The 24,258-nt window shown below is 38.1% G+C and overlaps 2 protein-coding genes across 16 annotated transcripts in view; one reads left to right on the top strand and one right to left on the bottom strand.

The window, feature by feature from the left end:
- Positions 1-24,258, top strand: part of WDR19 (WD repeat domain 19) — a 188,229-nt gene that overhangs the window by 81,328 nt on the left and 82,643 nt on the right. For 4 of the 8 annotated variants that reach the window (XM_058299623.2, XM_058299621.2, XM_071216996.1 and 1 more), the window contains one exon: positions 6,722-7,015. The exons of 3 other annotated variants lie outside the window; for them this stretch is intronic. The gene's annotated coding sequence lies outside the window, so the exon portion shown is untranslated. Of the gene's footprint in view, positions 1-780; positions 804-6,721; positions 7,016-24,258 lie in introns of those variants that run through there. One more of the 8 variants, XM_071216985.1, reaches the window with a different exon arrangement.
- RFC1 (replication factor C subunit 1) overlaps positions 8,030-24,258 on the bottom strand; it is a 100,842-nt gene continuing 84,613 nt past the window's right edge. For all 8 annotated transcript variants that reach the window (XM_004475451.5, XM_004475452.5, XM_023583788.3 and 5 more), the window contains 4 exons: positions 23,612-23,757; positions 12,260-12,473; positions 11,105-11,296; positions 8,030-9,410 (listed from right to left, as the gene is read on the bottom strand). In XM_004475451.5, coding sequence (XP_004475508.1) covers positions 9,327-9,410; positions 11,105-11,296; positions 12,260-12,473; positions 23,612-23,757 — 636 coding nt within the window. In that variant the 3' untranslated portion in view covers positions 8,030-9,326. The remainder of the gene's footprint in view (positions 9,411-11,104; positions 11,297-12,259; positions 12,474-23,611; positions 23,758-24,258) is intronic.

Raw genomic sequence — 24,258 nt, 5'->3', positions numbered from 1 at the left:
CCACTGGCAAGAGTGTAGTCACGTACTTCAAGGGAGTCAGGGAAGCATAATCTTTAGCTGGGAAGCCAAATGCTCTGTTAAAACCCAGGAAATTCTTTTACTCAAAGGAAAAGGGGGTGAATTTTGAGGATAGTTATTCCCACGTTCAAACAGAACTCTACGTTCCACACCCTGCTCTCTTCTTTCAAATTTCCTGCAACATTTAGTATATATAATTTCATAGTCAAGAAAGTATCTTCAACGCATGAGCATACACACACACATAAAATTTGCGACCCCTCAGGATACTGAGATTCGTTGATGGCAGTTCTGAGAGAATTGTTCTAAAAATATTTTGAGCAATGGCAGGTTCATAGGAATAAGTATAAGTCCTTTAAAAGATGACTCATTTATAAAAAGTCATATTACCTTTCATTCATATCTCTGAAAAATGTTTTCAAATTGAATCTACCTTATTTAGAACTTATGAATCAGATGTAAAATATGTGGTCCCCATAGTATAAGATTAAAATAGTGCCTTCATTATGAACATTTAGTCTTACCTATGATCAGGTAGAATCCAGTTTAATATATTACAAATAGTAACTCAAAAAATGATTATATTGATGTGATTCTATCAATATAGTTTCAAATTTGGGATATACTGATTTTTGAACTCTAATAGACTTTGTCTATTATGTATTACTAATGATGTACAGTTTCCATTAACTTACCTCATTAGTATCCATAACTGTTATAATATTCACTCTTTGAAAGTCTTAAAAATTTCTTTTAACATAGATGTACTCACCAGACGCAATGGATGTGACATGATGATGGGGGAGAATGTTATTGTGGGGGGAGTGGTGGGGTGGGGGCGGTGGGGGCGAATGGGGACCTCATATTTTTTTAATGTAATATCTTTTTTAAAAATGAATAAATTGAATAGAATTTGGAAAAAAAGAAAAAAGAAAAATAAGGAAAAAAAATTTTCTTTTAACATTTTTTCATACATTTGCCATTAAGTCAAACTGAACTTCTCCCTTCTGTATTATTAGTCCATGTCAAAATTTTACCTAGTAATACTGAGACAGTTATAAACTTCAGATAAAAGATTTCTCCTAATGGTATGCCTTTTTTATATACAGTAGCTTTATAGAGATATAATTCACATACCATACAATTTGCCCCATGTCCTTAAATCCACAGCCATCATCAGTTTTCTTCCTAAGTAGTAATTTCTGAGTGCTTTAGTGGGCCTTCCTGTTTAATGTGTTTTTTTTAATTAAACATTTGTGCACTTTGTTTTATTGATTCAACATAATTTGAAGAGTACAGACAAGTTATTTTCTAGATTGCCTCTCAATTTGAGTTTATCTGATGGTTGCTCATTAGCTTCAGGTCAAGCACTTTTGCCAGCAATGCCACATTAGTGTTGATCGATGCCTAACAGTGTATCAGGTCAGGAAGCACATGGTGTCAGTTTATCCCAGTACTGATCACTAGCTTAAGGAGGTATCAGCCAGGTTATCCATTTTAGAGTTACTCTTTTTTCCTTTGAAATTTATAAGTAATTTCTGGGTTGTACGTTGAGATAATGTACATTTCCTGTCCCTTACCAAGTTTTCAGCAACTGGCTTTGGCATCCATTGATGATTTTCTTGCTCCATTTTCCTTTTATATTGGCATTCCATTCTAAGAAAGGTCTTTCTTTCTACCTTATTTATTCAATATGGACTTGGGATTCTTATTTCATTCATCATGTGTTATACTCCATTACTACTGATGTTCAAATTATCCTCGATATGGCACCACTTCCAACTGACTCCTGTGGGCTTTTAATAGATCATGACTTTGAGTACTTTCTAACTTCCTGGCTGTTTTTGTTATTTTCTGAGCCTTACCCTGGATTCAGCCTTTTTTCCAAAGAGCCATGGTTCCTATCATTGGAAAATGAATATGAGAAATTCCGGGTGCTTGGTATGCTCATTGATTCTGCTGCTTTGTCACTGTGCTTAGGACCTCCTAACCGACAAAGCTAAAAACTATATGTACACACACAGAAAACACATATATTTCTATGTGTGTGCATGTATGGATATGATATACGTACATATACATAAATCTTTTCTTTTGCATGTGTTCATACTGCTACTCCAATTCCTGACCAATATCTTAGGGTTCATTAGTTCCCTGTCTTCATATTTGTACCTTTTTTCTCCAACAGTGAGAAACCTGATTTCCATATATCCACAGTACATTTTATCATTTGCTCAAGCCTAGGATACACAGGATATAGTTTCAGAATTTCTAATCCAAGCAGCTGTGAAAGGCAAACCTAGGGAGTATTTTTTTTTTAAGATTTATTTCTCTCCCCTTCCCCCACCCCGTTGTCTGTTCTCGTGTCCATTCACTGTGTATTCTTCTGTGTCCACTTGCATTCTTGGTGGCACCAGGAATCTGTGTCTGTTTTTGTTGTGTCATCTTGCTGTATCAGCTCTCCGTGTGTGCGGCACCATTCCTGGGCTGGCTGCACTTTTTTTGCGTGGGGCAGGTCAGTGCAGAGTGTGCTTCTTACACATGGGGTGTCCCTACACGGGGGGCACCCCTGCATTGCATGGTACTCCTTGCGCACAACAGTGCTGCAGGTGGGCCAACTCACCACCACACAGGCCAGGAAATCCTGGGTTCGAACCCTGGACCTCCCATACAGTAGGCGGACACTCTATCAGTTGAGCCACATCTGCTTCCCCGTACAGTATTTGTTGAAAACTATTTTAAGGAAAAACTTACAGTAAAATGTACAAACCTTAGACAATTCGGTGAATTTTAACAAATGCATACATCCATGTAATCCATGTCTCTATCAAGATAAAGAATATCTCCATCTCCAGAAAGTTCTCTTGTTCCTTCCTAGTCCTGCCTCCCAGAGGCAACCAGTTCTGATTTTTTTCACCATGGGTAAGTTTTTCCTGTTGTAGAACTTCATGTAAATAGAATTACACAGCATATACTTTTTTGTATATGCTCTTTGGCTCAGCATTATCTGTGAAATTTATCCATGTTATTGCAAGTGTGAGTAGTTGTGGTTTTTTTTTTAAGATTTATTTCTCTCCCCTTCTCCCCGCCCCCCCCCCGCCCCACCCCATCCCACCCCGGTTGTCTGTTCTCTATTTGCTGCGTTGTCTTCTTTGTCTACTTCTGTTGTTGTCAGCGGCACAGGAATCTGTTCCTTTTTGTTGCGTCATCTTGTTGTGTCAGCTCTCCATGTGGGCGGCACCATTTTTAGGCAGGCTGCACTTTCTTTCATGCTGGGCGGCTCTCCTTGCTCCCCTATGCGGGGGACACCCCTGCATGGCACAGCACTCCTTGCGCGCATCAGCACTGCGCATGGCCAGCTCCACACGGGTTAAGGAGGCCCAGGGTTTGAACCGCGGACCTCCCATGTGGTAGACAGATGCCCTAACCACTGGGCCAAGTCCGCTTCCCAGTTTTGTTCTTTATTGTTGTATAGTGTTCCACTCTGTATTTCATGTCCCCTTGTTTGTTTATACATTTGCCAGTTTAGGACTATTGTGAATAACGCTGCATATGATCAATTCTTATACAAATCATTTAAAAAATGATAGAATTGCTAGATTACAGGGAAGATATGCATTAAATTTAGTAAGACACTACAAAACCTTGTCCAGAGTAATTGTACTTTTAACTTAAGACTCCAATCATCAATGTATGAGAATTGCTACCTGTCCTCGCCAAAATCTGGTACTGCCAGTCTTTTTAATTAGCCATTCTAGTGGGAATATGGTAGTATCACTGTGGTTTTAATTTGCATTTCCCTGGTATCTAATAATGTTTAGCACTTCTCTATCTGCTTATTGGCCATTCACATACCTTCCCTCCTACAGTATCTGTATCTTACTGGGATCTAATTCACATAACAAAATTTCACATAAAATTCAATATTTTGGGTCTTAGTAACTTAGTCCTGAGGTTGTGCAACCATCACCACTATTCAATCCCAGGACATTTCCATTACCCCAAAAGAAACCCCATACTCATTAACAGTCACTGTCCATATGCCCGCCATTAATCTTTGTCTAAAAGATTTGCCTACTCTGGACATTTCATATAAATGGGATCATACAATATGTGGCTCTTGTGTCTGGCTTCCTTCACTTAGCGTAATGTTTTCAAGTTTCATCCATGTTGTAGCATGTCTCAATGCTTCATTCCTTTTTATTGCTGAATAAAGTTCTATTTTACATACAACCCTTTATCAGTTCATCAGTTGCTGGATGTTTGAGTTGTTTCTACTTTAGAGCTATTATGAATAATGCTGCTATGAACATTCATGTACAACACGTTTTGCCTAAACATGTGTTTTCAGTTCTTTTGGGTTTACACCTAGTAGTGGAATTGGTGGGTCATATGGTACCTGTTTAATCTTCTGGAGAATCGCCAAACTATTCCACAGTGATCAAAACATTTTACATTCCCAGCAATATATAAGGGGTTCCAATTTCTCTGCATCTTTGTCAACACTTTAGTCTTTTTTTTTTTTTTTAAGTCACTGCCATCCTAGTGGGTATGAAAGTGCACCTCATTGTGGATTGGATTTGCATTTTCCTAACGGCTAATGCTTATGATCATCTGTGTATCCTCTTTGGAAAACTGTCTATTCAAGCCCTTTGCCCAGTTTTTAGTCGTCTTTTTATTATTGAGTTGTAAGAGTTCTTTATATATTCCAGATACAAGTTCCTTCTCAGATATAATGTGCAAAAATTTTCTCCCCTTTTATGGATTGTCTTCTTTCTTGATGGTGTTCTTTGGGGCATAAAAGTTTAGTTTTTTGTTTGGTTGCTTCTGTTTTTGATGTTATATCTAAGAAAACCATTGCCTAAGAAAATATATCTATGTTTCCTTCTAAGTTTTATAGTATTAGCTCTTAAATATAGGTCTTCGGCCCATTTTAATTTTTGTATCTGAGTAGGGGTCCAGGTTCATTCCTTTGCACATGGATATCCAGTTGTCCTAGCACCATGTTACCTCGTGGTTTGATGAGTCAGGAATGTGGGTACAGCCTAGCTGGGTGCTGAGGGGTCTCACAGGGCTTGTTTCATCTGAGGCTCAAACTCCTCTACCAGCTTCACCATTGTTGCCAAAATTCAGTTATTTACGGTTGTAGGATTGAGGCCATTACTTGTTCAAATCCTTTTTCTAGCCCTTTCTATCCTCATTCTGGGACTCTATACATAGGTTACTAAGGTTCTTTAACTTTCATCTATCTATTTTTCTCTATATTCACTTTGGATAATTTCATTTGATCTGTCCGTATCCAAGTTTACTTTCTTCTAAGTTAATCTTTTCACATTTCGTACTTTTCAGTTCTAGAATTTTCATGTTTCTTTTTAGTTTTCATTTTTCTGTTCTTTCCCTCATCTGTCCACTCCTTGTGACCCTATTTTCCTTTACGTCCTTGAAATATTTAAAATGGCAGCTTAAAGTTCTTGTTATTTCACTATCTGGGTCATCATAGCATCATTTTCTATTTAACTGCTTTTTCTTTTGATTATGTATACACTTTCCTGGGGTACTTTTTTTATATTTAATAAGTACTTTAGGATATACTGGACATTGTGGATATGCTGCAGAAACCCTGGATTCTGTATTTTCCTTTAGAGCGATTATTCTTGTTCTAATAGGCAGATAGAATCAAATTCCATATTCTTTATCCCCACCACTGAAATCTCTGCTCAGTTCTTTCCAGCTCCAAAGCCTGTAGATTTTTGCTGGCCACTAAGGAGTGCCTTCCAGCCTATTCAGTTCGAGTTTTTGTGTGTTTATACGCATGGAGGGCAACCTCCATGGGACATCTCACATTCCAGCAATTGGCAGCCACAATCTACCGTGTTCATGTTTCTAGTAAAACTAACGACTTTGCTGCTTGAGCTCTAGTCTCATGGACTTGCCTTCAGGTGAAAAGCCTTATGAACATGAATCTTATTCATTGGAATTCTCTCCTTACAAGGGTTGGCACCTTTCCAGTCTCTACCTGCTTTTGGATGTTCTCCTATGCTTTCAAATCTTTTATTATATTTTGCCAAGAGTTTGTAACAATTATCTGTGGTAGGATTAAATCAGTCAAGCAACGCTCACTCCCAACAGCGAGAACCCTGCTTTATTTTTAATAATCCTCCACAGAATCTATCCAAACACTATACCTGCATTCAAAGAGCCTTAGAAAACTTCGAGCACCTAGACCATAGCTCCTTACAGGTATGCCTTCAGTGACTTATGCTTGTGCATTGTCTTTTGAAAAAGCCACTATATTAAATGTCATGTAATGGGTAGATTAATGAGTGATGCTTTTGTTCATTCCCTTAAGACAAAGAATCCTTAACAACTGTTTAATTTCAGGAAAATTTTTTCTCTGGATTGTGGAGTACTTCCTTCCATTTCCTCATTCTTCCCAGTAATGAGATGGCTAATATTATCATCCTCAATTTACAATGGAAAGAGACAGAGGCTCACCAGCTTGCCCAAACGGTTTTAATCAGTTGCAAGGCCAGAACTGAACCCCAGTGTTGATTAATAGACGTGAGATTTCTAATTTGACTATAGTGTGCCTGCTCCATATTCCAGAAATGAGCAAAAAGTTCTTCAGTATGCTTGGTTTTATTACTGAATACCAGTCACTACTTGAAACCCTTCTAAAGGGTATTTCTTTTGTTCTTTCTAGATCTAATGACCCTGAGAAGCTAGTATTTTCCACAGGAGGCTGTGTTTCCACCTTTAGCAGTTTTAGAGATGGTCCATCCTGGATACAGAAAAATTTTTGAAAGGTGAACTCTCAAGATCAGCATTTTAAACTTCTGTCGAGTGGGAAATAGTGACATAAAATGTTTTTTGTACCCTGTATATTTCTATACTCTGCACAGATAATAATAACGTATGACATAAATTATAAATATTTAGCTTTTTGATAACTTATATTTTTAAATATCTCCTTTAAAATAAAATTGTTGCCTAGGTATTTTTAATGTTTTCCTGGGTTTGGAGACAGAAAGTGAGAGAAAAGAAAGTAGCTTTGGAAGCACGTTGTGATTTTGGGCAGCACAAATGTTAGCAAGAATTAGTCCCATAATCAAAGCACCAAAAATCAGTAAAAGCAATATCTGAAAGTGAATGAAACCCTAAGCTTTTATCTGCTGGGTTATTATGCTGCATACTGTGGAATTCCTGTCATAAAATTAAATAATTTGACTTCATCTGAAATAGACATTGGCATCCGCCCCACAGCTGTTGGAAAGCTCCTCCCTACACCACACGCACACAACCTAGGAGACCACACTTTCCTGACAACAGCTTTCTGTGCTCTGTAACCAAAGTCAATTAATTAGTGCTGCAGAACGCCGTAATTTAACCAGCTGAAGGAAAAAATCGAGCAGATTGTTATAGATAATAGCCGAATTATAAAAAAAAAAAGCAAGCGTACTGTTTTGGGCTACAAAGACAATGTGTAGCATTTAGTGGCTCCAATGAAAAAGCATCTGTTTAGTCCTTATGCAGTACATTTATATTCACATCAAAACTGTCGCAGAATCATCAAACTCATACCTATCAGTAAGCCCAGCATTCATTTCACGATCTTGAAACAGATGCATGTTGTGTCCTCTTCATGTTAGAGAGCATATTTACAATTTCTAATTCTAAAAAGCAGTATTCTATACCCATTATGTCAAATGTGTGTTTATGATTTAGAGCTATTTATAATTTAAAGAATCACAATGATCTAGTATATGACACTATACATTGTCCTGTGAGGAGATTACAGTCCCTTTCTCAGGGTATACAAAGCAACCAAGACGTGACTTTCATATTCAAAAGCTACAGAAAAGAAAGAGCATGCAGAAGAAGGCCATCCTCACCCCACTGAGGGTGGGAGCGGTGAGGAAGCAGTCAATCAAGAAAACTTCACTAAGGGAGAGAAGTTTCCAGCTAGAGGAGAGGGTGGGCATGGCTCAGAAGACACAGACTTAAGGCAATGTTTTATTCCTGTAATGAATTTAATCTACATGAAAAACATTTTTCACACAGGTAAATACACTTTAAATGTCTCAAAAGAGCTTTATACCTTTCAGATATACTCTAAGAATTTGTTGACAAGATTAACAAATAGGAAGGCACCTAAATTCCAGGCTAATTCCACAGCCTGAGGGCTAATCAACAAGTGCAATTACAGATACAATCTGAAGTTCCAGTAAGGTCTGTGGAATTCATCCCAGAACAGAACCAGAAACGAGATCTCCTGGGGACAAACAAAACACACACCACTGTTCATTCTGTCTCATGCCAAAGGGAGCCTACCAGACCCAGCCTAGACCCTACTGGTTTGAACCTCATGGGTTGAGCCTCAAAAGAGAAGACAGTCTGGAATCCCCCTGCTGTCCATCACACGATATAGTAACAAAGGGCCTCTCCAAGAAACCGGTCGATGTGGTCAGCACATTGTGCTATGCAATAAATACCCAGAGGGAATGAAAATGAAGATGCTTACTTTAAACTACTAAAGAGGAGCTGGTGTAGCTCAGTGGTTGAGTGCCTGCTTCCCATGCACAAGGTCCTGGATTCAATTCCCAGTTCCTTCTTTAAAAAAAAATACTGCTAAAGTTATGCTTTATTCAACTGATTAGTAAGGAATACAGTAAGGTTTTTATCAAATCATTTGCAAATTAATAAGTAATACACCAATAAAATACTTTACAAGATGAAAACCTTAAGAAGAATTTATACAGATACCATGTGGAATATTTTTATTCCAAATTTATACTTTGCAAAATATTTGACAATGTACAAAAAAAATTCAGTTCCTAGGTGGTGATTTTTGTACTGATTTATTTACAAAATTTCACCACATAAAAACTGCCTTTTAAAAAAATCAGCATTGTTCATACAGAAAGGCCACTAGGATAAATTCTTAAGCCTACAAAAGTCACTTCTGTATGTACCAGTGTCCAGGCATGTTACTGATAACCAAACTCTGACTCCAAAACCCACATTTAGCCTCTAGTTTTAATTATACACAGTAATTTTGAAGCACAACAATCTAATTAGATTGACATGGGACAGTGGAAGACCCAAGCAGTCCTATCAACCTCTATAAGAGGTGTACATTAGCCTACTGGTTACATCCTTCTAGCTGCACCACTGTTTGTTTATAATGGGATCACCAAGTCATCCCATTACTGCTAAGACATGGTTCCTCTGGAAAAAAATAAGGCTTTCTCTAGACCATATAGACTGGTCAACAGGGTGAGTGAAAAGTGGCTGTCAGTAAAACAGTTTCATTTCTTCGAGCTTTTTCCTTTTCCTTTTTTTGGTTCCTTATCTTTTTCTGGTTTTGAAAGCTTTGAAGATTTTGTCTTTTTCTGTTCAGGGCAAAAAGATACACAGAAATACTTAATAGCTATGTAAATGAAGTAAGTTCCTCTCTAAAATAAATCTAATTTACATTAAAAATCCAACACATTAAAAAAGAAGAGAGCTTACAATCATCTATATCTTGAACTATTAGACCCCCTGATAAGCTTCCTTTCAAACAGTAGTTGCAGAACTGTGGGATAGTTACAGCCTTTAAAAATAGCAGTAAAAACTGCAAATGTATTAAAGAATCTTGAGCTACAGATACGTACCCCATGCAAAGCAATTATTTGGATATAGAACATAGGTGTATTTAGGAAAGAGAAAGCAGGAGATGATTTACAAACAAGGCAACATTTACATAAGCAATTTCCTTTCCTTTCAAGTTTCAGATTAGGACTCTAAATTCCTGTGAAGGGGAGACAGAATGACACCTATTATGTCCACACAAAACTACAGCCACACTGGAGGAGGCCCTACTATTCCCACCTCTGCACATACAAAACAGAAGTGAGGGGCAAAAAAATCCACACACAGATACACAGCTAAGAACAGAGGAGGGCATGGAGTAAAGTCCTTTGCCTCTGCCAATGGTGAAGAGTGACCTAATATCAAAACAGATTTTAATATTTCCTAGCAAAAGAGAAGTATTTTGTGCTCTGAGAAACTTCTATGGGCAGTTCAAAGGCTAAAGCAAAAACCCTTACCAGAGGGAGAAATGGTTTCATTAAAAAATCATTTTTCTCAGGGAGCAGATGAGGTTTAAGTGATAGGGAGCCTGCTTCCCACATGGAGGTTCAGGGTTCAGTCCCTGGTGCCTCCTAAAAACAAAAACAAAAGAAACCAAGCAAACAACTGAAAAAAAACTCTGGGAGCCTGTGGCTCAGTGGTTGAGTGCCACGTAAGAGGTCCCAGGTTCAATCCCCAGCCACAGTACCTCAAAAAAAAACAAAAAAACTTTTTCTCAATTATGCTATGAAAATGTGTGTGGATAAAAAAGAATACACCAGGGAAACGGACTTTGGCCCAGTGGTTAGGGCGTCCGTCTACCATATGGGAGGTCCGCGGTTCAAACCCCGGGCCTCCTTGACCCGTGTGGAGCTGGCCATGCGCAGCGCTGATGCGCGCAAGGAGTGCCGTGCCACGCAAGGGTGTCCCCCGCGTGGGGGAGCCCCACACGCAGGGAGTGCGCCCGTGAGGAAGGCCGCCCAGCGTGAAAGGAAAGAGCAGCCTGCCCAGGAATGGCGCCGCCCACACTTCCCGTGCCGCTGATGACAACAGAAGCGGACAAAGAAACAAGACGCAGCAAATAGACACCAAGAACAGACAACCAGGGGAGGGGGGGAATTAAATAAATAAATAAATCTTTAAAAAAAAAAAAAAAAAAAAAAGAATACACCAAAGGCCAAATAAATAAAATACATAAAAGTGGTACATTCTAACAGATCATATGATCATCAATATAATGAATGATCTACTTTCTGTTTGCCTCTTCTACTACTATAAGAAGCTATTTATAAAAATGAAATTTATACCTTCTCTGCCATAAACTGTGAGGGAAAAAAAAACTTAAAAGTATTTTCAACTTACTCTGCTATTTGCTAACAGATCCTATTATTCAGGAGGCATATTACATGCAAGAAAAGGTAAACTATTCTGAGGGAGTACCATAGCTTCTCCTGCCTATAGCTTAAAATACTACCTTGATCATAGCATCAGTTTCCAGAGAGTCTTGGTCTTTCTCATCATATTGAGATTCATCCTCATTTAGCCCTTCATTGTATTCAGAATCCAGTGCTGGGCCTGTGCTGCGCCTAGATGTCTTCACTGCCTGAAGTGAATATGGAGTAAGGTGGCCTTCCTTATTGTAAGTTCTGGTGAAGGCTGCTTTGACCTATAGAAAAAGAAGAGAGGGAGTTTAAAGACTTAGTGCCAAACAATTCTTTTAACTCCGTAAGACTAAAAGCTTTGAGAGACCCTAGAAGGCCCTTCCTGTAGTTTCCTTGGCATTCTCAGAACAGCCTGAGACTTAAAAAAGGCTAGCATTTAGTATTTGGATACTTTAGGCAGATCCCCGCCCCCCGCCCCAAAGTCACTTTAAGTGATTTTTAGCTCTTCAGTTCTCTATTTCTACAAAGTAAAAGCAAAGTTGTTGAATTAATAAATCAAAAAATATGCTCATAGTAGGATAGAACTTAAAGTTGGCCTTTACCACAAAACATAAATTGCCTATACTATACTAATAATAGTTCAAAATACTAAGTTAACTTGAAAAGCCTTAATTTCAAGATTCTAATTTCCTAAACATGATTCTAGAATTAGTCCATGAATTCTAACACTGGATGACTGCTGTGAAAATTTACCAAAACCATTAAGTCTACTAAAGAAGGCAAGCCACAGAAAATGACTTTAAAACAGTGCCAAGTATACAAACACAAGAATGAAGTACTGAATATTACATATTCCTGTCATATCACCTTAGTTTTTAATTCATGCTCATTATAAGAAGAAAGTAGAGGATATGCCATTACATAATAGATTGTCCAACTGGAATAAAAACCAAATCCACAGAGTAGACAGACTAAGAAAAAAGAAAAATTACAACATCTTGTTTACTTTCCAAGCTCATCTCCATCCTCCTTTAAGGAATATTTGTATTTGCTCCCAAGAACTTTTCCATTCATCATAAAACTAAGATAAAAATGCAAATTGTAAAGTCAAATGCAGAAATCTATTCTTATGTATTCAAACAGTATCTTTGGAAAGCAAGGTCAAAGCAGCTAAAACACCTCTAAATACTCCTAGTTCAGTCTTTGTAATTACGAGTTGAAAGAGAACCAGAAGGTTATTCAGCTACCTTGGGATCCAGCTTGGAAAAAGGACTAGGTTTGCCCCCCCAGCTGCTAATTTCCATGATATTCTCAAAGTCTTCTTTCATCAAATAATATGTGTCCATGAGTTCAACAACATCCTTTACTCCTTCTACCCCTTGTGAAGTCAAGGGTTGTACAAGTGCATCTCTTATGTGTGATAGATAGTCCATGTTTATGGTCCTTTTGCTGGAGTAAGTTCTTAAACCAAAACAAAACAGACACAACTTGTAGTCTACAACAGCAAAATATCTAGAACTTAAGTCACATTATGCATATAAACATTCAGGAAATCAGAATACAATTTTAATAATGGTCAGTAAAAAGCCTAGTATGCAACAGCTGCTATAGGGAAAGCCTAGTGCTATACAATCAGGATAATGAATACACACCACTGTGCTCAGAGAAAGCTTTCTACTTACCTGGATTAATGAATGAAAAACAACTGTGGATTTTTATTTCCATTCTACTTTTTAGGCCCAGGAAACATCTGTGTGTTCCTATGTGCTCATACTTGTTATAGTACTAATATTATTCCAATTTGCAAAATATTAAAAGCAACAAAAGCACTGAAACTTCCTACCCCAAGTCCCACATCCACTTCCTACATAAGTCTGTTAGACTGTTTGGTCTCTGATTGTAACACACAAAATTATATGTGACTCCTGCCCTACATTTCCTAATAACGTTACTTTGCAATCTTCAGTTCTGGGAAGAGGAGTGCCTGCGTAAGAAAACTGCAGCAAATTTCCTGAAGTAAAAATCGTGCAGGCCAGGGAAAGACTAAGGAAACAAGTCTGTGCTCTGCTAAGAACTAGAAAGCTATCATGAAATTACTGTTTTCCTTTCTCTCTTAAATGCTGTCATTTTTTTCTTAAAGACAGAAAATAGCTGAACAAAAAAGAATTTCATATGCCATCACCCTAAATCTTTCCAACCCAGCTGCATCTATCATTAAACCATTTAAGCAACAGACCTCAAAAGCTATTGATTTCCCAGGTTCTGGCACCAAAAAAAAAAAAAAAAGGAAAGAAAGGAAAAAGAAAAGTCCCTTTAAAAATTACCTGCTGGTCAAGAGGAGGGGGCAAGATGGCAGCTGTGTAAGGTGTTTTGAGTCAGCTCTTTCTACATGGTAGTTAGTAGTCTAAACAGAGCTATCTAAAGTATCTGTTTGGGGGGAGGAGGAGATCAGAAGAGCTTTCTGCAACATCCTTGAAAGAATGAAAGAAGACTGCCCATTTGCAGTGAAGATTCATTAGTAGAGCACTCCATGCCATGGAGGCCAGTACCCATCCTCCACTGGTGTCAGAAACCAGCTCAGGAGCTATTCCATGGTTCAAGTTGGAAACTCCATTTCCCAAAAACGGGGGAGTAAAAGATGGTTGGCCACCAACGTCAGCTACTGATTAGTAAATTCGGCTGGCTAAAGTATACTACTAAGAAGAACTAAAGTCTGAACCTCTCCAAGTAGAAAAAAGGCCAGTAGGCACCATTTTAACTCCACTCCATGAGTGGAAGTGGGACTGAAAATCACAGTAATGGCAGGGACGAGCTGCTTTCCATCCAATCACATTGCAGCTCTCTCACCTAGGCTCCAGCCCCCCCTCTGGCAAGGAAGAAGCTGGAGGGACCTGTACCAACCTCTCTGGGCAACTGCAGGTTCTTTCAACCCACACAGACTGAATATTCAGACACCTGTAGCTCCATCCCCAAACCCAAGAGGATAGGAGGGGAGCTGTTGTTCCTCAATCTCTCCAGGCACCTGTAGGTGCTTTTGGCCAGCACAAACTGGTTGAATGCCTCCAATTCCATCTTGACCCCACCCCCCACACACACACAGGCTAGAAGGGGGCTATTGTTTCCTCAGCCTCTCAGGGCAACTGCAGGCATTTTTGGCCAGCACAAACTGTTGGACACCTGTGAATCCACCACCACCCCCTGAAGGACAAGAGGGGGTGGTGTTTCCCCAGTCTCTTTGGGTAACTGCAGGTGCTTTGGCCCACACAGACTAAATAGTTGGACACCTGTGGCTCCAACCACCCCCCCCCCCCCAATAGGACAGGAGGGACTATGTTTTCTCAGTCTCTCTGGGCAACTGCAGGCACTTTTGGCCTCCACAGAGACTGAAGTGGTAGGCACTTGAGGATTCACCTCCACCCCCCATTAGGCTAAGGGGGCTGGTGTTTCCTCAGCCTTTCCGGGCAATGGCAGGCACTTTTGTCCTGCACAGACTGGACTAGTGGGAGCCTGAAGATCCAACCCCATCCCCTAATAGGATAGGAGGGGGATGATGTTTCCTCTGACTCTCTGGCCAATGGCAGGCACTTTCAGAGTACACAGAATAAACTGTTGGACATCGGTTGTTCAATCCTCATCCCCTAAAGGACAGAAGGGGCAGTACATCCTCAGCCTCTCAGGGCAACTGCAGGCAAATTCGGCCCACACAGATTAGATTGTTGGGCACTATGAAAGGTCCATTCCCTCTACTGGCAGAGGAGGAGGGGGGCCAGTACAGTTGTCTACCTGGGAAGCTACAGTTATTTTGGAACCATACAGCCTATATTGCTGCTACAACAGCAGCTCCATCTCCACCTCAGGCAGGGGAGGAAGGGGCATTACATAGTCTTGACTTCCATTATTAAACATGGCTGTGGCTCTGTCCCTACCCCTGGCAGAAGAGAAAGATGGGAGAAGCTACATCAGTTCCTGGGGCAAAGCTGACAGCTTCAGTCTCCACAGCTTACAGTACCAACTACATCCTCAGCTTCTACTACACATCCAGCAAGGGGAAAAGGGTAAGAAAGCCCTTAACTAAAGAGAGAAATTGTACCTAGAATACATCTAGACAACCAGATGCCAAGACACCAACAAAAACTCAGAATTCATAGAAAGAGGAAGAAATGGCAGTCAAAGGAGTAAGATAAGCTTCCAGATGACATAAAGAGATTGAGACAACTAATCATAGATGTTCAAACAAATCTTCTTAATAAATTCAATGAGATGGCTAAAGAGATTAAGAATATTACGACACTGGGTGAGCACAAAGAAGAATTTGAAAGCATACATAGAAAAATAGCAGATCTTAGGAGAATGAAAGGCACAATAAATAAATACACTGGAGGCATATGACAGCAAATTTGAGGAGGAAGAAAGATTGGTGAGCTTGAAGAAATGGCCTCTGAAAGTGAATATACAGAAAAACTGATGAAGAATGGAAAAAACTGAACCAGGGTCTCAGGGAACTAAACCATGGGAAGAAACATGCAGACATATGTGTCATGTGTATCCCAGAAGTCTCCTTCTGGGAGAAGGGAGAAGAGGCAGAAGGGATACTGAAGAAATAACAGTAGAAAATTTCCCCAACCCTGTGAAAGGAACAGATTTCCATGTCCAAGAAGCACAACATATTCCCTTCCAAATAAATCCAAACAGACCTACCCCAAGACATTTACCTAATCAGAATTCAAATACCAAAGACAGAGAATTCTGAAATCAGCAAGAGAAAAGTGATACATAGCATACAAGAGATATGCAATCAGATTAAGTGCCGATTTCTCATAAGAAACCATGGAGGCAAGAAGGCAGTCGTATGATATATTTAAGACACTACAAGAGAAAAACTGTCAGCCAAGAATCTTCTATCTGGAAAGACTATCTTTCAAAAATGAGGGCAAGGTTAGAATATTCATAGATAAACATAACTGAGAGTTTATAACCAAGAGACCAGCTTGGCAGAAAATACTAAAGGGAATACTACAGCCTGAAAAGAAAAATCATGAGAAAAAGGTTTGGAAGAGAATCTAGAAATGAAGGTTATATCAGCAAAAGTAACTAAAAGTATAAAATAAGTGGTAAAAAGAAAATGTAACAGATAAAACCCAAAGGCCAAAATGGGTGAAATAAGAACTGCCTTTACATAGTAACATTGAATATTAATGGATTAAACGCCCCAATAAAAACACACAGACTAGGGAATGGATAGGAAAATCTCTATATGCTGTTATCAAGGATACCAACAGATTGAAAGTGAAAGGCTGGAAAAAGATATTCCACACATGTCGCAACAACAACAAAAACGCTGGAGAGGTATAGTTATATCAGATGAAAGAGACTTTAAAAGCAAGGACATTATATATTAATAAAAGAGGCACTTTACCAGGAAGAAATAACAATGATAAATGTATATGCACCTAACCAGGATGCCCCCAAATTACAAGAGGTAAACACTGGCAAAACTAAAGAGAGAAAAGATACCTCTGCAATAGTAAGTTGGAGATTTCAAAACACCACTCTCAGCTTTGAGTAGAACATCTGGGCAGTGGATCAATAAAGAAACAAGAGAGACTGAATAATATGATAAGTGGAACACTGCATGCCAAAACAGCAGGATATACATTCTTCTCAAATGCTCATGGATCTTTTTCCAGGACAGACCATATGTTGGGTCACAAAGCAGATTTCAATAAATTTAACAAGATTAAAATTATGCAAAGCACTTTCTCTGATCATAATGGAATAAAGTTGGAAATTGACAAAAGGTGGAAAAGGGGAGAATTCACAAATATATGGAGAGTAAACAACACACTCAAATATTTAAATGAGTGGGTCAAAGAAGAAATTGCAAGAGAAATCAAATATCTTAAGGCAAATGAAAAAGAAAACACAACATATCAGAACCTATGGAATGTAGCAAAAGCAGTGCTGAGAGGGAAATTTATAGCACTCAAGGCTTACATTAAAGAAGAAAGAGCCAAAATCAATGACCTAAACCACCTGGAGGAACTAGAAAAAGAAAAGCAAACTATTCCCAAATAGAATGAAATAACAAAGATCAAAGCAGAAATAAATGAAATTGAGAATAAAAAAAAAACAGAATTAATAAAACCAAAAGGAGGTTCTTTGAGAATATTAACAAAATTGACAAATGCATACCTAGACTGACAAAGAAAAGAGAAGATGCAAATAAATAAAAAATGGAAACTGGGACATTATTACTGACCCCACAGAAATAAGAGATCATAAGAAGATACTATGAACAACTTTATGCCAAAAACTAGACAATGAAGACGAAATGGAAAATTTCCTAGGAATGCACAAACAACCTATACTGACCCTAGAAGAAACAGAAGACCTCAACAACCAATCACAAGTAGATATTGAAACAGTCAGGAAAAAACTCACCAAAATGAAAAGCCATGGACCAGATGGTTTCACAGGTGAGTTCTACCAAGCATTCAAAGAAGATTTAATAACCAATCTTACCAAGCTCTTCCAAAAAAATGCTACCAAACTCATTCTATAGAGCCAATATCACCCTAACGACAAAGCCAGACAAAGATATTATGAAAAAGAAAATTGCAGACCCATTTCCCTAAAGAATACAGATGTAAAAATCCTCAATAAAACAGTTGCTAATTGAATCCAACAACACATTAAAGAATTATTCATCATGATCAAGTGGGTTTTATACCAGATATGCAAGGGTGCTTCAACACAAGAAAATCAATCAGCATAATACATCACATTGAAAAATCAAAGAAAATTCACATGATCCAATCGACTGTCAAAGAAAAGGTATTTCACAAAATACAGCATCCTTTCTTGATAAAAAAAAAAAAACTACAAAAGATAAGAATTGAAGGAAACTTTCTCAACATGGTAAGGGCCATATATGAAACATCTACGGCTAACAATGTACTCAATGGTGAATGATTGAAAGCTTTCCTGTTGAGATCAGGGACAAGACAAGGATGCCCACTGGCACCATCTTGTTCAATATAGTGCTTTAGGTTCAAACTAGAGCAGGCAAGAAAAGGAAATAAAAGGCATCCAAAACAGAAAGGAAAAAGTAAAACTTTTGACTATTCACAGAAGATATGATTCTATAGCTATGAAGTCCTGAAAAATCTACAACTAAGTTGCTAGAGCTAATAAACGATTTCAGCAGAGTGGCAGGACACAAGATCAACATGCAAAAATCAGCGGTGTTTCTATACACTAGTAATGTGCAATCTGAGGAGGAAGTCGGGAAAAATATTCCATTTACAATAGCAACTAAAAGAATCAAATATTTAGGAATAAACTTAACAAAGGATATAAAGCAGATGTATTCAGAAAACTAAAATGTATTGCTGAAAGAAATTTTAAAAAGTTCTAAATAATTGAAAGAACATTCCATGCTCGAGGACTGGAAGACTAAATATCATTAAGATGTCAATTCTACCAAAATTGATACACAGATTCAATGCAATCACAATAAAAATTCCACCAGCATTTTTTAAAAATGGAAAACACAATTGTAAAATTTATTGGAATAGCCAGAAACATCTTAAAAAGGAATAGCAAAGTTGGATGACTTTCACTTCAGGGCTTTAAATCACATTACCTAGCTACAGTAGTAAAAACGGCTTGGTATTGACATAAATGTAGACACATAGATCAATGGAACTGAACTGATGGTTCAGAAACAGATTCTCACATCTGTGGTCAAGTGATTTTTGACAAGTCTGTCAAACCCACCAGCTAGGGCAGAAACAGTCTATTTAACAAATGGTGCTGGGATAACTGGCTATCTATATCCAAAAGAAAAAAAATACCCTTATCTTACAGCTGAGGCAGAAACAGTCTATTTAACAAATGGTGCTGGGATAACTGGCTATCCATATCCAAAAGAAAAAAAGACCCTTATCTTATAGGTTATACAAAAAAATTAACTCAAAATGAATCAAAGACCTAAATATAAAAGCAAGAATCATAAAGCTCCTAGAAGAAAATGTAGGAAAACATCTTCAAGACTTGGTGGTAGGTAGTGGATTCTTAAACCTTACATGCAAAGTACAAACAACGAAGAAAACATGGATAAATGAGACCTTAACTTAAAACACTTTTGTGATTCAAAGGACTTCTTTGAAAAGGTGAAAAGGCAGCCCACTCAATGGGAGAAAATATTTGGAAACCACATATCCAATAAGGGTTTGGTCTCCATTCCATATAAAGAGATCATACAACTCAACAATAAAAGGGCAAGCAATCCAATTTAAAAATGAACAAAAATGGGGAGTGGATGTGGTTCAAGCAGTGAAGTGCCTGCTTCCCACATGGGAGGTCCTAGGTTCAGTCCCTGGTGTCTCCTAAAAAAAACAACAACAACAAGCAAGCAAATGAAAAAACCAACCCAAGGGAGCAGATGTGGCTCAGTGGTTGAGTGCTGGCTTCCCACATATGAGGTCCCAGTTCAATTCCTGGTCCGGGTACTTCAAAAAAGGGCAAAAGACTTAAACAGACCTTTTTCCAAAAAGGAAATACAAATGGCCAAAAAGTACATGAAAAAATGTTCAGTATCACTCACTAGCTATTATGGAAACACAAATCAAAACAACAATGAAATATTATCTCATACCACAGAGAATGGCCATTATATAGAGAAATAGAACACTCCTTCACTGTTGGTGGGAATGTACAATGTGCAGCCTCTGTGGAAGACAGTCTGGCAGTTCTACAGGAACCTAAATATAGAACTGCCATATGATTCGGCAATTCCTCTATTAGGAATATATCCAGGAGAACTGAAAACAGTGACATGAACACACATCTGCACTTTGATATTCATAGCAGTGATTTTCACAATTGCCAAAAAAATGGAAACAACCTAAGTGTCAATCAACTAATGACAGGATAAACAAAATGTGGTATACACATATGATGGAATACTATGCTGCAGTAAGAAGAAATGAAATTGGGATACATATGATAACATGGATGAATCCTGAAGACATTATACTAAGCAAAGAATAAACACATGGAGTTAAAACCTAGAGTATAGATTACAGGAGGTAAGAGGAGGTCTGCGAAGGAGTACTGATGCTTAATGTATGTAGCAGTTCTAATTAACTTTACTGTAAAAGTATGGAGATGGATAGAGTTGATTTTAACACATTAGTCAGTAGCAGCTGGTTTATAAATGGGATTGTGGCTGAAAAGGGTAGTCTAGGAATGTGCATGTCAAATGAAAGAAAGCTAGGAAATACTCTAAAGATGGAATAAAATGAACCTGGAGGTAGCTGAGAATTGTGGTTAATAATACAAAGCAAGAATGTCCTTCTGTGAACTATAACCAATGTACATCACTATTGCAGGGTGGTAGGAATGTAGAGAGAAGCATGGGAAAAATACAATTAATGTAACCTATATAGTTTTAACAGCGATACTGCAATATTCTTGCATAAATGCCAAAGACATACTGTATTAATAGGTGGGTATGAAAAAAAGTATTCCAGATGTACACTGTGGACCATAGTTAGTGGTAACATCTGATGATATCATCACATAATCTGTAACGAATGTTCTGTAATGGTGTGAAGGTTGGTGAAGGGATGTCGTATGGAATTCTACACATGTACATGATTAAGTTCACAACTTCTGTAATAATATTTTTAAAAAATCATATGAAACCATCCAAAATTATTCTATTTGTAATGTAATTTGTTACTTCCAATAGAATCTAGAAAAACCTAAAGGTATGTAATGTTCTTAAATCAAGGGCCCTTATCCTCAAGAATCCCCCTAAAACTGTATAATTTCTTTTTAAAGATTTATTCCTTTCCCCTTCCCCCCTGTTGTGCTCTCTCTGTCCATTTGCTGTGTGTTCTTCTGTGTCCGCTTACATTCTCAGTGGCACCAGGAATCTGTGTCTCTTTTTGTTGCATCATCTTGCTGTGTCAGCTCTCCACGTGTGTGGTGCCACTCCTGGGCAGGCTGCACTTCTTTTCACGCAGGGCAGCTCAATGAGGGGCGCACTCCTTGCGTGTGGCAGCACTGCATATGTACCAACTCACCACATGGGTCAGGAGGCCCTGGGTTCAAATCCTGGACCTCCCATATGGTAGGCGGATGCTCCATCAGTCGAGCCACGTCTGCTTCCCAATCCCCCTAAAATTGTATAATTTAATCACATATGTATTTTTCTGGGAATGAACATCAAAGTTTTCAGATTTTCAAAGGCATCTATTATCCCCTCTCCCCAAAAAAAGGTTTAAGTATGTAAAATAAAGTCAGATTTCATTTTTTAAAGATGAAAAGAAATTGAGGCTTCAAGAAGTGAGGGGACTCAATCAGGGTTAAAAAGTTAAGTAGGAAGGTCAGTTTACTTTAAAATAGTAAATTTTAATTTACTTTAAAAATTGTGAAACTCAATAAATAGATATCTTTGTTGATAATAATGTCCGGAAGAGATTCATACAATAAACATTTATTGATCAATTTTATGTGCAAAATGAGTAAGCCTCAGTCTCTACCCCCAGAAATAATCAGTCTAATGGGGGAAGGAGACAGACATACAAAAAGACAGCCATAAACCATGGAGGTTCCATGCTGAAATCTACGTGAAGTATAGTGAGAACAGCAAAGGAGGACACCTCTAGGGCAGAGTGATGGTGTCCTTCAAAAAGCAGAGGGCTGCGAGTAGAAAAGGAGATGAGAGGCAGGCCCGCAGCTTGACCATGAGCAGAACAGTAAGGAAAAGAACCAGTAAATGAAAACAGACTGAAAAAGGAACTAAGAGATGCAAAAGGTAGGCAAAAGGGTAGAAAGGAGGACCAAAATGGTGGGATTACATGGCAAGAGGAAGCTGCTTAGCTGGGTCAGGCAGACTAATTTGGAAGATGGGGGAAAAAGCTAGAATGAGAACTGTGGCAGGCAGTGGTAGATAAAGGTGCACACAACCTAATCACCAAAACCTGTGAATACCTACATGGTAAAAGGTGATTAATCAAATGCAATTAAGGATCTTGAGATAGGAAGATTGTTTTTGATTACCTCGGTGGGTCTGGGCTTGATGTAATCACAAGGGACTTAAAAGGGCTAGGAAGAGGGAACACAGTGGAAGGTAAGATTTTAAAGGAAGGGAAGAAAGGAATCATCTCAGTACAGCTTTCACCAAGTATTAAGGGTGGGTCTGGGGACCAAACATTAATATTCCCTTCAGGAATTAGGAGAAAATAAGAAGACAGTTCAAGTAGTTCTTCATGGATAAAAATGAATCCCTAAAGTATGCTTAATATTTATGTGTATATACATTTTCTAAATTTCTAAACTTTAAGAAAACTGTACCAAATACAAATATTTTAAACTTTATAAGTTTATAAGCACATCAGTTTTCGATTATCTGCGTGGCCTACTCTTGTTATATGCTAAAGTGTATATCCTCTATCCCAAATGACTAGGTCCGTTTATTAGTAAGATAGATTAACAACTAGCTCATTCACTTAACTAGTTCATTTTTTTCTATGAAACTATTCCGAAGCTGAAAAGTTATTACTACTAGTAACATACATACAATGGCAATTTTTTAAAAATCATGCATAATGTGCAGAATTCCCATACAACACCCTTCCACCTTACTTTGCTGTGGAAGAACTGTTACTAATTATGAAAGAACATGATCAGACTATTACAACTAACTATGGTCTACAGCATACATTTGGTACATTTTTTCTATACCTTCCTATTAACACCATGTTATTTGTACATTTTAATTTTATTTTCACATGTTAATTTGTACATGTTGTACATCTGTTACAGTTCATGAGTGAACACTTTCATGTTTGTACTGTTAGCCACAGTCCATCTTCCACCACATGGTTGACTATGGTATAAAGTCCCGCGCCTTGTACATTCTATCCAAAGTGTACACTCCAGCAGTTCTCACTTTCATCCGAGTTGTATAGTCATCATCTTAGGAAATTTTTGAACATTTTTCTTAGTCCAAAAGAAAAAATCCTATAACAACCCCCCATTATTGACCCTTAGTGTTTATTTAGTACATTCTTTGACACTGATGCTAGAATATTACAATATTGCTGTGAACTATAGTCCATAAGTTACATTAATTTTATTTTCCCATGTATCACCATATTCTTACCACCTTGTAAAAGTCTACACATTTGTTCTTATTCATATAACATTCTTGTATTTTTATTATTAAGCACAATCCTCATCTACCTCCAAATTCACTATGGTCAGTTCCTAGCTTTCAGTTATTCTCTAGCTTTCTTTCAATTGACATTTACATCCCTAGACTACCCATTTCAGCCACAATTCCATTTATTACCATCTGACTTTATTGTTGAAAAGCACATTATTTAAGTGGTAAAGCAAGGGTAATTCTGATACATGATAAAACTTGGGCCCAGAAAATACACGGGATTTATTCAGGATTATATATACAGTTACCAATAAAATAAAAACTAAAACAGAGCTTTTGACTCATAGCTATATTTACTGGATAAAGGTTAAATACACCACATCAATAAAATGACAGAAAATGGAATAACACTGCTTACCTGAGACTCATATGCAATGCTAAGTCCTGAATAATACGATCGTGTCTGCCTGTAGACGAGTGCTTTCCCAACCAGCTTGGGAAGGTAGGAAACTGGGTCATGTACCCCCTCATTAACTCTCCAGGAAGAACACTGGCATAAATAGCCTGGAGAAAAAGTCAAATGCAGAATGTTAAGTTCAGGATGAAATTGCTTCCTTAGCAGTTGCTGGGTACCTATCAGATTCGTGCAAAAGGAATTGCGGTTTTGAACTGTGAATTTTAAATCATTATAACTAGGCTCAAACACATCTTTATTAATCAAAATAAAAACCATTATAATCAACACATTTTTGCCAATGAGAAACAGGTTTGTTTATTTCTTGTAACGTAAAAAACTGCTTTGGGATTCGACGATGCTTGTGGAAGTGTGTTCCCTGGAAAAAGTTGTCAAGATGCTTGAAGAAGTGGTAGTTGGTTGGCGAGAGGTCAGGTGAATATGGAAGATGAGGCAAAACTTCGTAGCCCAGTTCGTTCAACTTTTGAAGCACTGGTTGTGCAATGTGTGGTTGGGTGTTGTCATGAAGAAGAATGTTGACCAATGCTGGCTGCAAGTGTTGCAGTTTTTGGAGCATCTCATCAATTTGCTGAGCATATTTCTCAGATGTA

This window comes from Dasypus novemcinctus, chromosome 1, assembly GCF_030445035.2.
Source record: "Dasypus novemcinctus isolate mDasNov1 chromosome 1, mDasNov1.1.hap2, whole genome shotgun sequence".
In the NCBI taxonomy this organism is placed as follows: domain Eukaryota; kingdom Metazoa; phylum Chordata; class Mammalia; order Cingulata; family Dasypodidae; genus Dasypus; species Dasypus novemcinctus.
Note: the sequence above shows the minus strand (reverse complement) of the source record. Positions and strands in the feature narration are given on the sequence as shown.